Source organism: Lygodium microphyllum, chromosome 3 (assembly GCF_053477565.2).
Source record: "Lygodium microphyllum isolate KBCC chromosome 3, Lygodium_microphyllum_v1.1.10, whole genome shotgun sequence".
Lineage (NCBI taxonomy): Eukaryota > Viridiplantae > Streptophyta > Polypodiopsida > Schizaeales > Lygodiaceae > Lygodium > Lygodium microphyllum.
Window position 1 is genome coordinate 16,411,518 of NC_141137.1, and position 15,568 is coordinate 16,427,085.

The 15,568-nt window shown below is 41.6% G+C and overlaps 1 protein-coding gene across 9 annotated transcripts in view; it reads left to right on the forward strand.

Annotated features, from left to right (window-relative positions):
* LOC148038088 (putative RNA-dependent RNA polymerase 5) overlaps positions 1 to 15,139 on the forward strand; it is a 177,557-nt gene extending 162,418 nt beyond the window's left edge. For 4 of the 9 annotated variants that reach the window (XM_087668744.1, XM_087668786.1, XM_087668735.1 and 1 more), the window contains 5 exons: positions 10,798 to 10,978; positions 11,085 to 11,269; positions 11,403 to 11,695; positions 11,778 to 13,233; positions 13,315 to 15,139. In XM_087668744.1, coding sequence (XP_087524870.1) covers positions 10,798 to 10,978; positions 11,085 to 11,269; positions 11,403 to 11,695; positions 11,778 to 11,790 — 672 coding nt within the window. In that variant the 3' untranslated portion in view covers positions 11,791 to 13,233; positions 13,315 to 15,139. Of the gene's footprint in view, positions 1 to 10,797; positions 10,979 to 11,084; positions 11,299 to 11,402; positions 11,696 to 11,777; positions 13,234 to 13,314 lie in introns of those variants that run through there. The other 5 variants (XM_087668760.1, XM_087668779.1, XM_087668769.1 and 2 more) reach the window with 5 other exon arrangements.
* Positions 15,140 to 15,568: the final 429 nt, after the last annotated feature.

Below are 15,568 nucleotides of genomic sequence, written 5' to 3' on the forward strand. Positions count from 1 at the left end.
TTTTTCTCAGTAAAATCTGCTTCCAATTAATGGGATAGCACTTTCTCCACTTCTTCCTTAGTAAAGTTTGCTTCCATGAAGTCCACCCATTGAGGCTTAACTTGATTTTAAACTAGACCACAAATGTATCTATGAGCAGAATGAACAAGACGAGAAATAACTTCTAGTGGATGCAACAAAGATCTATAGTATTTGAGGCACATCCGGACAATAGATGTTGGCTTCACAACTATGGATATCACTAAATTGATTGCTTATTACACATTCTCTATTTAGTAAATTTATATCAATAAACTAATGGCTCACCTTTCTTTAAGTGTTGATGATGATCTACCATGGCCATGAGACCATTCCAGTATTCCTAGTACATCACTTAATGGGTATAGGTAGTATAAGTTATGATGAGTGAATGAAGTGTCTGCCAAGTGTAAGAGTATACACAAGAACCAAGGAGTTACACATAAATCAAGATGGATTGAGTTCTAAGAAGAGAAAGTGCATTAGCATTGTGTATATGTATGTGTATATGTATTTATGTGTGCATCTAGGGACGCCTTGGAATGTTTACTTGTGTGTAGTGAGCATTGCATTCATTTGGGGTCATCGTCTCCCTTAGTATATGTATATATATTTATGTGTGTATCCGGGGATGCCTGAGAATGTTTAGTCCTGTGTAATGAGCATTGCGTTCATTTGGGGTCATCCTCTCCCTTACAAGTCAAGGTTTAAGGTCTTTTTTTTCATTAAGAAAGATGAGAGAGGTAATTCTCTCACTAAGAAAGACGAGAGACGTGATCCTCTGGAAGTGAGGAGAGAAGTGATTTTCTCTTTCTAAGGTCTAAAATGACACAAGCTTTTGTGTGGAAGTCAATCGTAAGGTTGAGGCCCAAGGCAATTTAATGAACTCTCCTTAAGATGGTTGCATGGACCACAAGTTAAGAGTACAGTTTAAGAAGCTCTGTATTTTTTTTAAAGACATGATGAATCCGTTTTTAAAATATCTCGCAATAGAAAGATGATCTCTAAAAACAGCCCATGAGGGTTATCGGAAACAACAAGGTCTACAACTTTTGTGTTGAACATTTTTTCATCCAAGCAACACACAGAGAGATATCTCAAAATTGGTGCTGCAGAGTAGGTCTTGGAATAGCCACATCTTGCATGAAGATCAACTCAAGTCTCTCTCTAAGAAGATAAGCTCTTGAAAGCCTATAAAAGAGGAGGCTCTCCTTGGATGTGAGAGAGGTAAAGGAAGCATCACTTTGCATGCATCCAAGAGGAGAAGAGAAGGTGCAAGTGCTGCAGAAGCCCTGTTGAAATGAAGTTTTGCAAAAGCGCTACTGAAATCAAGTGATGCGGAAGCTCTACTGAAATTAAGTTCCAAGAGGAGAAGAGAAGGTGCAAGTGCTACAGAAGAAGCTTTGTTGAAATCAAGCTCCAAGAGCAGAGCCCTATACATATTGTGAGAAGGAGACTGAAGAAGGATCAAAATGTGCTAACTTTCAAGTTGTGCAAGTGTTAGCCGGTTGTATACCGTGCAGGGAATCGTGATCTTATTTCCAAGATCTTCAAGTAAGAGTTGGTTTATGTGTAACGGAGGAGCTTGCTCCTTGTCAATAATATAAATCTACAAGGGGGGGGACTGGCCCATTTTCGACTCCCTAGTGTGTCGATTTCTCTATCTCTCGCTCTCTACTTCTTTCTTTTCTCTCATTTGTTCTCTCTCTATGCTAGCATAATATTCATGTAACGTGTCCGCCTCTAATCTTCAGGACACGTCTTAGCAGTCCATCAGAAAGGATGTCTAGAAAGCTCCGCCCGGCACTCCCATGGAATATCACGGGGTTTATCACCCTTCTCGTTCATCAATCACACAATATTCTCCCGTGCATATGTTTGACGTAGACAAGCAAAGAAGTAATGAGTCTAACAGTCATTATGTTGCAAAGCATTCAATCGAGCTAGCAATTTAAATTTAGCATTTTAGCCATTCAAAGCAGGCAATGAAATCATGGGAGGCATCCCGAGCCTGTTGTAAAGTGACGGAATGTTCCAATAAAGAGTGCAAATACTGCAACTCAGCATGGAAAGCAGATGCATTCAGAATACCATATTGTTGGGAGAATGCAGGTGCATTATCCCAAAAAGCAAGCCATGCATCGATACCCATGGATAGAACTGATGTGGAAAATGCGGCAATCAACTGTTGCATGTACTTGAAAAACTAATTATTCAATAGGAAAGATTGGTTAAAACCTAAAAGGCAAGTAGGCAAGCTGAGCCCTGAAGGCATACACTGGTTGATGAGTCATTTTGAAAGCCAAGGGGTAACGATCAGAAAGGACATGTTGCCTCTCCACCCACATATCAATCATTTCAGAAGAAAGCAATCAGAGTGGCCAATGTCATCTTATCGAGCCCAGCCCAAGTGCCCAAATGTTGGAGGGATCGATATGTAAATCGAGACTCATAAGGATGCATCCATGACCACATATCGTGTTTCATAGCTATAGTTGGCATAGCATGCCACGCTTGACGCTCATCAGGACCATCCATAGCAGAGTAAGGCAAAGTTGTTTGATCCATAGATACATAAGATAGGAAAGTCACCCATAACAAGCCCCTGATTGGCCATGGAAAGGGACTACAAATCTTCCCAAAGTTGATAAGGATCTCGGGTAGTTTCTTGGGCATAGTACATACACACCCACCAACCATAGGACTTCCCCCTCATACATAATATCCACTGCCATGAATCTATCCCAAACATACTGATGAATGGATGAATGCTGCAACCAAGATTGAACAGTGAACTTACTCCAGATTTGAGGAATCCGGCCACAGAACATTGGAAAATCCTTATAAAAATAGCTGGAGCCAGCTGATGAGTATTGCTTATGCTCCACTAGGCAAAATCCATCCCAATCATCTACAAAAACAATCCTCCACAACTTGTACTGGGTACTGCCCTTGGAAACCCCTTTGACATTCCATAAAGTGAGTTTCATGACAAATAAAGAGTTAAAGAACTAGTGGACCATTGCTTTTCCTTTTGCATCCACATATTTAGCAAGGTGAAATCTCTCCATTTCACTACATATCATATCTAGAAGATTTTCCCTTTGCAAACCAGCAATCGGAGCATGGGGAGGGAATTGGTGCTGTTGAGCACCGAACGCATCATGAGAGGGCAGCAGCTAGCTACGAGCCTCAAACCTCAGAGCAGAATCAGCAGCACCTTTACCAACCATTGCAATTGTAGGCACACGAGAGCATTGAGGTTGAGGTTTAGAGTAGAGTCCTTGTGTTGAAAAGTCTGTGTGATATTATCAGAGGCCAAAAGTGTAAGAATCGAACAAGGTTCTTAGTGAGCATGGCATTTAACCATAGAAACCCGAGGAGCATCCTTAGATGTGTGACCTTGACAAGTAGGACGCGAGTCACTAGGAAGCCTTGCTTGAAGTGAATATGTATCAGCCTTTCCATGCAAACCTGGAGGTGTGGGGGGAGGAAGAGATCCACCTCAAGATCCAAGCCCCTTTGTGACATCTCCGGAGCATGATCACAATGAGGGACAAAATGACCCAAATGGCCACATTTGAAATAATGTCTTGCAAAGGTTCCCCATTTTAGCTCAAAAACCAATGTACACGATCCTGGTGCCTCTCAAAACGAATCTTATTAGGCCAAGGTTTTCTGGTATCCCAAAGCATTGCAAGCTCTGTTTGTAGTCCGGAAGGCCAAACGGGGTTCTGCTGAGACCTGATCAAGAGATCAAGAGGGGCTTGCAGTTTCCTTGAAGCATCAGTCTGCACGCATCATCACTCAATAACATTGATTACCATGCTCTAATATGGGGAATCAAAGGAGTCCATCTTTGCCTTCTACCGCAGTGAAGTGCTGATCAAGAAAATCTATATCAATACCAAAAGAGGGCTTCATCTCTGGACGTCTGCTGCACTACCCAAGCTGCCACACGTGCCAACACTTCCACAGCAGATTCCAAGTGCAGGTCTGTGAATACCCACAGGCTGGACAGAAGTTTCGTCTGTCTGTTTTGAGTGTGTAGCTGGTAGGAAACAGCAACCTGCACAGTCTCTGTTACTCTACGTTACCCAGGACTGAGCCCCTGTTGACCTGAATGTCTGCACTGATTGTCACACGTCTGTCTGGGTATGCAGGTCATCTGGGCACAGGTCTGCGTGCGTCCAGGTTTGGAAATCTTCTGCTTGAGCACACATATCTAAACACAGATGTGCAGTTCATCAGGTTCTGTACACACTTCTCTCTCTGTTCTGCTGCTGGTCTATTTGCACGCTTCTCTCTGTGCTTGTGCCTAAAACCCTACCTGCAGGCCATGTCTGCAGACTGCATCTGTCCTGCATGATGAAGACCTCTCTCTCTCTTTCGTGAAGATAATTGAATTAAGTAGCAATATTTACATCAGACCATGAGGTCAGCTCAGAAAAACAGACAAGACACAAATCAAGGTGAAAGGTTACCGGACAGCTGGTGTGGAGCGAACAATATCCAGCTAGGGAGCAACAATGTCAAGAAGAACCAGATCAGCCGAAACCATAGAGGAGATTTGCCACAACACTAAACCACGAACACGGGCCACATGACCATGGATGGCCGAGGCCGAATAAAAAACAAAGGCATTCTAACTACGCCAAATATGCTACAGAGATATCCATCTAAGGAAATGGAAGAGGAAGGAATAATCTGATTGCAAAGCAGACATAGAAGTCATCCTTCCCATAATCCAGCAACGAGTTGATATCTGTTGATGAGTCACCAAGGACCACACACGGGAAACAAAACAACAAATCTGTCAAGCAACAAGGCAAGAGACAAGGAGATGAAGCAATGCCTCATCACATGTAGTGCAAAATACATAGCAACCACAGGAGATCTTGCGAGCACGCAACACATCCCCAATTGAAAGACCCCCAACAAACAATCTCCACATGAACACTCTACCCTGATAAGGAATCTTAGACTTCCAGAGTTGGAGGAATCTTTCCTGCCCCTTCTTTTTGCTATTTCGAATATGCCATAATTTATTAGCCTTTCCAGTGACCCATCTCTTGGCCTCGACCATTTGATGATAGATATGATTAGCTGACCTTTTCTCAAAATCATCAAGAAGCACAAACATCCAATCTCACCAAGGAGATGGATGGCTGTAAAGCTAGCAAAGGAGAGAACCTCAAAATCTTATCCTGTATGGACACCAAAAAGTGGTGACGAATATGTCGGAAAGAATAAAGACGTGGTGGCCTAGGAATGATACCATCATGGACTATTTGCAACCCCAAACAAGCTATCCGATTAAACTCATCTTGCTGCAAATCTTTATCAGGCCAATCCAACAACTTGGAGGTAGCCAACACTTCTTGCAACAAATTCTCCACCTTACGAAGATCAAGAGGGCGCTAAGTTGCAAAATGTAACATCTCTTGGCAGAATGCAATCAAATGAGAAAGGAGAAAAGACTGGGAGGCCTTAATAGGCCTTGTGGAGTTAAGCACATGTCACCAAGAAACTTGAATAACCGTGCTACCACGAGAGATACTAGTCTTTTCTATGAAAATTTTTGCAACATTTAACTAGGGACGACCCTCTATACATAGTGCCTAATTAAGTGCTAGTCTCAAAGCAACCATATGCAAATTAACAACCAATAAAGTTGCTTCCCTCATCCTTTTAGGAGTGGTCTGTTGCCACAAAATCCACACTTGGCCCAAATGATTCCCTTTCTTTTTCCATAACATGAAGCGGATAGGTTGAACCGGTTTCAAAAGAGACTTCTTAGTTCAAGGAAGTAACGGTAGTGAAAACGAGACAATACTAATTATGATACATTGAGCAACTTTAAGTCTCACATGAAGAGGCCAGCCTTGAGATTTTGAGTACATGAACCAATCATGTATACGAGATGACATCCAATCAAGCAAGGGACACCTCTCTCTCTCTCTCTCTTTTTTTTTTTCGTAAAACTCTCTCTCTCTCTCTCCCCTCCCCCCCCCCCCCCCCCCAAAAAAAAAAAAAGTAGTCTGTATGTAGCGAGGTGATTGCAGGGTGCAGGGTGGAGATCTTGCAGGTACATAGCTCATGGCTCTCTCTCTCTCTCTCTCTCCCCCCCCCCGCCCCCCAAAATCCCCCTAATAAAAAAAGAAAAACCCGGAGGTGTAAAAGGTAGTTGTATGATATTAAAAAATATAACCTCAAAAGTACAACTTGACCAAGAGTACAAAAGATAAAACATGACTAAAAGTACAAAGGAACTAGATGGTTTGTAAGGGAGCCAAAGGAACTACAGTCTGCCAAGAAAGCAAATCTTATGGAGGGACAATATCGGCCAACTCAAATCATGTCGAGTGGTCAATGAAGAAGGCCTCTGAAGTTGACTATATAGCTCTGCATGCTTGAAGAAGAATAGAAAATGAATGCATTTCTCATAGTACATATGCGCTAAGAACCCTAGAAGCATAGAAATTGAAAGATCACTTTTGTAGCGGGTAGTAAAGGATCCATGAACTTGGGATGTTCAAAGACCCAGTCCTTTGGAAGCATCAATAGCTTGACCACTCCAAACCAAATGGTTGATAACAGTGCCGAAAATTTCCTTGCCACAGGACAAGAAAGGAACCGATGGCAAGAGGTTTCCACGCGTCTCACAAAAGAAACAACAACAAATTTGGAGAGTGCAGAGGCAAGTGCAAGAGTATCAATCAATGTTGGCTAGATAAAAACCTAGTATTTGAAAGGCATTTTGTTGAGCTAGCCTATCATCACCATAGATTACCACCATGTTTCACCTTTGTGGAGACTCCAAGTTATGTTGCCCTTGTGGGCAAGTCAATCCTTATCGTGTACAAGCAAGTGGTATATCTAATTGATTTAAGCACGACCCAAATGCAAATGACCATTAATCATCGAGACTTGCCAAAGGGCATCCTCGTTCTAAGGGGAAAAAGGTTGCATGGCATGTAAGGAGGTTGAAATGGAATCCTATAAGTGACGATACCCTCTAGGAACACGAAAGTTGCGTTGAACTCATCTAAAATACATGATAGCTACTTGTAGATAGAAGAGCATTAACCTCTCCCAAAATTGAAGTACAAGCCTTGATGTTGAGGGTAATGTTATTGAAGAAACTGTGATCATTCATAAAGGTATGAGTTCTTGAAGGAGTAGCTTATACAATCTTTTCAGGAAGTGGATGGTTTTTGAGGTTGACGTTGAGACATGCTTTGCTTGAAGAAGTTAGGGCCTAAATGTTGGTGGTTATTGCATGTCGTTGAGGATCATCGGGGCTTTAGGTTGGTCTTGCATCCTTGTGATGTTTCCATAGCTTGAGACCTTGATGAGGTTCGTTATTGCGAATGTCTTCTCCTTGTCCAAATTTTCATTGCTTACTACCTTTTGCATTCACTTGATGAAGTGGATACTCATAGTCATCATGCTCATGGGCGAGGACTTAAGAGTTCGAGCAAGTTTGATTGGCGTATTGACATATGTAAGATGAGCCTGTAGTTAGTGCAATCGATGCTTCAAGATGACATCCCCTTTGTTGAGCTAAAAATGCATTAACTTTACTTACATAGCCCCAAAACTTGCTTAATTAATGAAGAAACCTTGTTTATTTAAAAGAAATGCGATCCTAGAGAGTTTTTGTCCCATAAGCACAAACCCACTTGGGAGGGCCCAAACTTTCTATAAATATGTATGCTGCTCTCCATTTAGTCAACAATCTCGTTTTTGCAGATTTTAGGTATTTTAGCTTGCTGCCCACACCCTGTTCGCGGACGACATCTCAGCCGAAGCTGTCCATTGCTGTCTACATCAGTGGGTGGCCGTCTGATTTCCAGCCCTCTTCTCGCAGTTTGGAGGTGATCCCAGCCAGGTGACTACTGTTCTTGCACTGACGTGCTGCCGTATGGCCTGCACGTCATTTGCAGCTTGCGTTTGGCAGTTTTCTCTCTCCTCAAGCTGTCACCCAGCTTCTGCACGCTGTCGCTAGGCTGTCCAACCTGCGTTTGGTAGCTTTCTCTCTCTTGCAGGCTGTCTTGCCTACGTTTTTAGTCTCTCTCTCTCCTGCAGCCTGCGTTTTTAGTATTTCTCTCTCTTGACTGCTGTCTGCATGAGATCCAACCTCTCACTGCTGCGTTTGCTAGTGTTCGATGTTCGGAGGCTGCCTTGTTGTGATTCGAGATCCGTTCAGAGTATGACACTCTCGAGCTCATTACCCCTGCCCTGATCTTTGAGATACAAGAGTTCGAGGTTCAGTATTCATTCACTGCATAGTGTGTTTGCTGCATGAGCATTGTATATTCAGTAGTTATATCACTTCAATTATTTTCTGTGTTCATTGTCTCTGAGTTACCCTAACCCTAACTGTGTTCTTTTATCAATCAGTGCTTTGTCGTACGATTGTTATTTGTGTTTCTGTGCCAGAGTATTTCTTTACACCCTTGGCTAAAGAGCCATTGCATAGGGAGGCATCATTTGATGATGATGGTAACCTCATCAATGAGCATGAGTGCAAGAGTGTTTCACTAGCATGAGTGCAAGAGCACTCTATTGTAGATGGTATCGATGATGATGATGATAGTGATATTTCATTCTAGACCTCCCTCTCCATCGAGGCTCCAATTCTCTTTTTGTATGAACTCCCATCTAGGTAAGTTGTAGCACATGTTGCCCCTGTGGTTGGCCGGCATATGCCACAGAGATTTTGGCTTGTAACCTCATATATTTATCTTATGTACTCTAATGGCATTGCTATTTTGGCTTGAAGCATGTGTTCTATCATCTATAGTCTTAAAGAATCAAGATAACTTTTTTCGTATTAATATCATGTTGTACCATTATTTATTGTATTGTACTATATTGTGCCTTTTGCACCTTACAACTATGATCAACATAAAAGATAAATCAAGTACAAATATAGATAGAGTATGCACATAATCTTTCAGTGATTCCATCAACTCTGTTTCAATGCTTCTTATTTGAAAACTTTCCAAGCTAACATCTTGTTGGAGGTTTTCCTCAAAACAGACCAACTTCGTGACTTGGTTCACTATAGCTGATGACATTGAACTCTCACTTGTCCCTCTAGAAACTATAGCAAAAGTGTCAACAATCATGTTGTGATGCATTAACAATGGTATCCAAAATCAAAACCATACATATATCCAGATACCACATATCATGCTTTCACAAGCATTATGCTTGTTGAGATGCTTTCCCCACCCTAGACTCCCAAGGGTTGCTCTAATAATCCTCACACCCGTGGGTATCCCATACATGCCATGAGTCACCCGTAACTACTGGTACATCATGACCAGAAGAAAGCATTTTGAAACATTATTGCAAACCATTTTCTCCTTTGTTTCTTTTAGGGAATGCACTCAAGACATTCAAGCCTACATTCATCTTATACTTTCCACACTCAGTGGATGGTCATCTCAAAGGACCCACAACCAATGGCTAATTGTGAACCTGATAATATAACTCTGCTCACATGCACTTGCACCTTGCACAAGCACTAACACATTTGACCCAACAGCCCGTTTCTTGATCTCAGATGTGCTAGCCATTAATCATCTTGACTGTTGAAAAGTCAAAATAGCAGAAAATTTGCATTGCGAGACCAAATCATCCACTTCCATGATTGAATCAGCCTCTGCAACTGCCAAAACAACTCTACAACAGCCTCAGGAATGGCCACGGAGGTTTGCAGTACAGGAATAGACCAATCATTATGTAAACATGGTTCATAGAGCTTGTGGTCTTGAATTCAACTTCGGACATGTAGATCAGTGTCTCGTTTGTGGTTTATCATTGTCATAAGGTTGGGTTATGGTCCCATTTAGTGTTCTGCAGTTAGATCCCTGATAGGAGATTTAGGTGGATGTAGCAGCAGGTTAGTCATTGAACCAGGTATAGAAATAGACAAAGCATGATGTATACATCCTTCCATCCTTTATTGAGTCCCACTTAATCACAACTGGATGTTCAAATTAACAAGGCATTCTCTAACCAACATCACAGATGAAGTCAAAGAGAGAAAATTGTGTGAGAAAGGGTTTACCTCTATTCACGCAGCTTCAAACAACATCGTGTCTTATAAACATCTTGTGTGTAGTTGCCAAAGAGCATCGAACAACATTGTACCTCGTTATTCAACATCTTATTTTATGCGGGTCATGCCAAGTAGATGAACACGATTAGCTGGTATGAACTTTAATAATGATTAAATGAGGGGAGACGTCTTATAAAGACTCTGAAGTGCTCTAGAGCCTTATAGAAGACCTCTTTCTGACCTTTCATTTACCATAGCTATCCTTGGCATTGAAAGTCCTTTTATGTGCCCACTTCATTTCAGCCTAAAGAGAAAAAAATATATGTTTTTAGAATTTCAACACAGGATAGCAATTTCATGGAGGATAAATTATGCTTCATAGATCCTTTGATTCGTTTTGTTCACAAGAAAATGGTGAAGTTTTGGTGATGTTTCTAGTGTTTATAATTTGCCTTATCAAGGTAATATGACCAAAATTTAAGAACTTTTGGTTGACCAATGGGGTTGTGCCTCCTAGTCTAGCACTCTTCTCTCTTTTCCTTTCTTGCTTCTAAGTGAAGGGAAAGGTTGATTTGAAATTTCAGCTCGGTACATTGCAGATGGTATATTGTTTTCAGAACGTTGATCCAGATTTCAGAATTCAAGTTTCGTTTTTCCAAATTAGTATTGGTTAGGCAAGGTGACATATTGATATAATAATGCAGGTCAGCGTCAAGGCAAAAGATAGAGCCAAATGTTGGCCACATTACATGGAAAAGATGGATAAAGACCACAAGGAGAAGTGGATTGTGTCAGATAGTGAATACAGATCCTCAAGCATATTGGGAAAGATATATGACTTCATCAAGGGATGTTGTGAAACAGTTGATTTCGTATCAAGTTTAGGTTGGTTATTACTCAATAACCTTTTAGAATTCCTGCCAATTTATATTAGAGGGTTTTTGGCACTAACACTTTGGAGCAATTGTTCATTGTTCTTAAATTTTGTTAGGCAAAATGGTACATGAAAACACATTCATTGACACAAGCTTTCAGTATGATGGATATTCAGAGTATTACCAAGTATGGGATAAACACTTTAGCGAGTACAAGCAACAAATAAAAGAATGCTTGAATGGTTATGAAAGTGAACAAAGAAATGCTCAGATAGAAAATCTGTTTCAAAAGTATCGTCAAGTAAGATTTTTCTTTCACTTGAATCACAGGTATTATCTTATGATTGCTGGCAAATGTTATTTGTATGCATTTTCTCTTTCAGAAAAGATGGATCTAGGTGTCTCTCTCTTATTGTGCATTTTCTTAATAATAGGAACTCTATAAGGCCGACACGCTAATTGATAGTCAAGAACCTATAGACAAAATCTACAAGCAAGCATCAGCAGTGTATATTGTGGTTTATACAAATGCATACAAGAAACTGCTCTCTCTTAAAGTGCAAGATTACGTCGAGCATGCACAGAAGTTGGGATTGCAGTTTGCTTGGAGAGTTGCAGGTTATGCTCTTTTCAGGCTTTATCACCGAAGGAATGCAGTGACTAAACGTAAGGAGCCAATTTTTGTTGAAGAATCTGTCTTTAGAGATTTTAGAATCACCAAAAAGAGGTAAGTGGCTTATGAATATGTTTCTCGAATGGTCTCTATATTGAACATTGTTTCTTGCCTTAGTAAAATGTATTTTTCTCAGGTGCTCGCAATAGTGATGATTGCTCTCATATGTCCCTAATTCTTCCTAAAAGCAGAAACCCTGATATTGCGTTATCTCAACCAATTTTCCAGAACTTCCGTTCTGAAACATTTGGCTGTTGAGTCATTCCACCGGTACAAAGCTATTCTCAGACGCACATACTACACAGCTGTGGTGAAATGCATCTTGAGGCACATGGGTGATGGAGTACACGTAACCCATAGCATTCCAGGAAATCATCTGTGCAGAGCTTTACTGCTGTTCGAAAGAAACCTTCATTCAAAAGGGGCAATTTTTACAATCGCCAAACTGCACACCAGAACTACTTGGAAGAAGAGTGACCAAGTGTGATGCAGTAGCTTCACCAAACGAGTGATCTGACATGGCAATCAGACTGCCTGCTGAGTGGAGACAGCCCTGTCCCCTTAATCCAGTCAGAATCCCACCCATTGGCAAGTCCATCCATGCGACAACAAGTCAGCATTTGGATATTTCCCTCGGTGTTCCTGATATCATATGGACCATGGTTACAACATGCAACTCTGGCAAGCCAATACTATTTTTCAGAGGCTCAACTTTTCTTGCAGGCTCAGCCTTACTTCTAAGATGCACATTTGTGGAGTCTGACATAGTGTGACATAGTGTCAACATGGGACCTCTCTCTCTCTCTCTCTCTCTCTCTCTCTCTCTCTCTCTCTCTGTGTGTGTCTCGTCGATCTTAACTCCATCTAAGTAAAGGTGCTTGTGGTGATATACCTGAGTTTGACGAAATTAGAGATAAACGAAAATTTATTTGCAAAGAACGAGCTTAACAGGCTCTACCAGCATCTGGTGGTCACTCGATACAAACAGGGCTGTCACGTCGTTGGGGCCCCTTATTAGTGTCATAACCGTGCATTATTGGATCGTGTAGCACCTTGGACGTTGGGCCCCGTGACTGTAGGCTTTAGGACTAAATTTCGAAACTCCGAAGCTTTGCTATTTTATCTTCCACTGTCCACATTTTAAGAATGCGTGTGTCAAATACAACATACGATCTTTTTGCTCAAATACGTTTTCTAATCACATTTAACACGTCAGAAGATAAACTAACTGCGATGTACTTTGGAGTCTGCTCAGTCTGGACTTGAGGAAGGAAGATGGATTTTTCGGGCCTGCCACAGAACGGATAACCATTGTATTTGTTCTTGGTAATGCTTTGTCCTTAAGAATGAGAAGAGAAAGTATCAATATTCAATAATGAAAACACCTCATTACAGTAAGGTTCTCTCCACACTCTGCCCCGGCATGAATGCCCACTTTGGGTCCTCTCCTAGTCTAGCTGTTTGGTTGGATGAGGGAGTTACCGCTCTGGCAGCACTTGGGAAAGTATTGTACGTCCTTGCAGTGGCGGCGTCCTACAGAGTTCTCAAGCCAGACAGGAAAGCTTGCTTTTTGTGGGACCCAGCATCATCAGGTTTGGAGCTCTCCGAACCTCATTTCAAAATGTCTTGCAAGTGTGCTTTGGATCTTTTCCTGATACCTCTTATCTTTGTAGGCAACAGGGACACTTTCGAGAGGAACTGGCCAATGAAGTAACCCAACCCAAAGGAGTAGCCGAAAGGTCAAGTCCCCCATAAAGAGCAGACTCAGAAGCATGATAAGGGAAAGAGCTGCTTCCAACCAAAGATTGGTAAACAAACAGATTGGTGAGGCCCCTAACAAGAACTCGCATCAGCAGCGGAGGCAAATAAGAACATTAATCTGAAGGGGCTAAAGAGAAGACCAAGAAGGGTAAGACAAATTTCTATCAAGAAACGGGCACAGCTTCGTCTTGCGACAGAAACTATTACGTCGCGATTGGGGAGACAGAGGAGACCTTGAAGATTGCATTGTTGGGGATGCCTCACAGATCAAAGGAGACAAACATTATCACTTGAGTGCTAGCCCCTCAAGAGATAAAGGCGGGCTAGCAAGAAGCACTTAGCCGGAAGGGCCCTGGCTATTCTTCATTTGCTCGAGGTTGCATCAGGGGACGAGGGGGCACAATGTTTATGATCAGAGTTGAGTTAGAACCTAAGCTTCAATGGGCATTTGAAGATGGTTCACTAGTTGTATCTATCAAACTGACAAGTAGCGAAGTCTTCATGGTTTCTGTCTATGCAAACAATAATTCCGCTAACAAAGCCAAGTAGTGGATTTTTCTGGACTCTCACAAGGTTAAGCCACTTCCATTGGCTAGGAAAAAGAAAGCTGGATTGCTCTCCAAGCCTCTCACAAACTGCGAGACATTGCTTTACTCAGTTGGATAGGTATTATGCCAATAATGGTGGATGGTGGATGCATTTAATAGTAAGATAAACATATTTTTTGAGGTCACTGTGTCGAATCATTGTGAGAGATTCAATGATGGCCCTCCACTATTCCGATTTAACAGGCCCTCAATTTGGTATGAGAGGTCATCACGTGTGGGATCAAGCTAGAAAGCAATCAATGGCCCTGATTGAGGCATGGAATAGTTGCTTGAAGGCCTTTGCCCATTTGACTAAGAGCAAGGTTGAGCTTCTGCTTGTGCATGAAAGAGGGATTTGGCTTGTGCTGCTCGAGTTAGAAGTGTTCCGCTACTTGCTATTCGTGATTCTAATTGTGATCTTGCTCTTCAGCGTTTGCAGGAATGCAAGGATTACCATTAATGGCAGGAACATGCTAGTGGACAAGCTGTGAAGATCTAGCTGAAGGCTCGATGGGTGACGGATGGATAAGCATCGTCCTCATTTTACTTCAATGCCCTCAAGGAGAAGAACGGTGAGAGAAACTATCGCATGCATCAAAGGCCAAGCAGGCAAACGCCATGCTGGCTGACACCTCGGAAATATTGGGTGTTTTCCAAGACCACCTTGCTGCAATAGTTAGGAAACCATGTCCCACTAGTATCAGAAGAAGCAGCTGGAAGCTCGAGTAGGCCTTTCATGAAAGATGAGCTGTCCCTTGCCTTAATGAAGATGGATGCTAAGTCCCTTGGTTTGGATGGTCTGCCTGTCAAAGTATTAAAGGCTTTGTGGGAGGACTGCGGGGCGGACTTTACCAAAACTCATCAATCACTGTCTGAGCATAGGAAGTTTCCAAAGGAAGTTACCTCGAAATTTGTAATGAGAATCAAGGTCACTCATTGGGAGACACCTCTAACAATGCTTAACATTTCTTAAAGCAAGCATCAAAGGCCCTAGCCCTAAAGAGTTAAATCACTGTTGTCTCGAATCTCACACCCACACTTAATATGGCTTCACCTTTGAAAGGAGGATTCGAGATGCCATCATGAATGTGGCAACAGTACACGACATGTAACTCCTAAGGTAACTTGTAATATTATTTTTTATGTGAAGCATGAATATGTTATTTTCTAGGTATGGTTTAATGTTATAGCAAGTGACTTTAAAGTGATAAAGACATCTGATTTTTCATTAATAGCATGTTCTGGTCTAGCTTGACAATGCATGAAAAGATTGGTCAAGGGATTGGTACATTAGTATATAGTGTATACGCCATAGCTGACTTGTTCGATTGTAAGTGCATAACGAGTTCTATTTGACTTATTTGTCCTCGTGAATGTTGTTACAATGAAGTCTAGTCCAACCTAAGTTTCGGAACAACTCTCTCCCATTGAAGAGGGACATGTGCGCATATGATAAAGCACGATAAATTCAAAGTTATCCAATGTAGAATTTTAATGTTCATGTCTCTAAATGATAACAGTATTGGTGGTACATTGAGAAAGTCTTTAAACAGCTACATGGCGATATTTGATTCTCTCA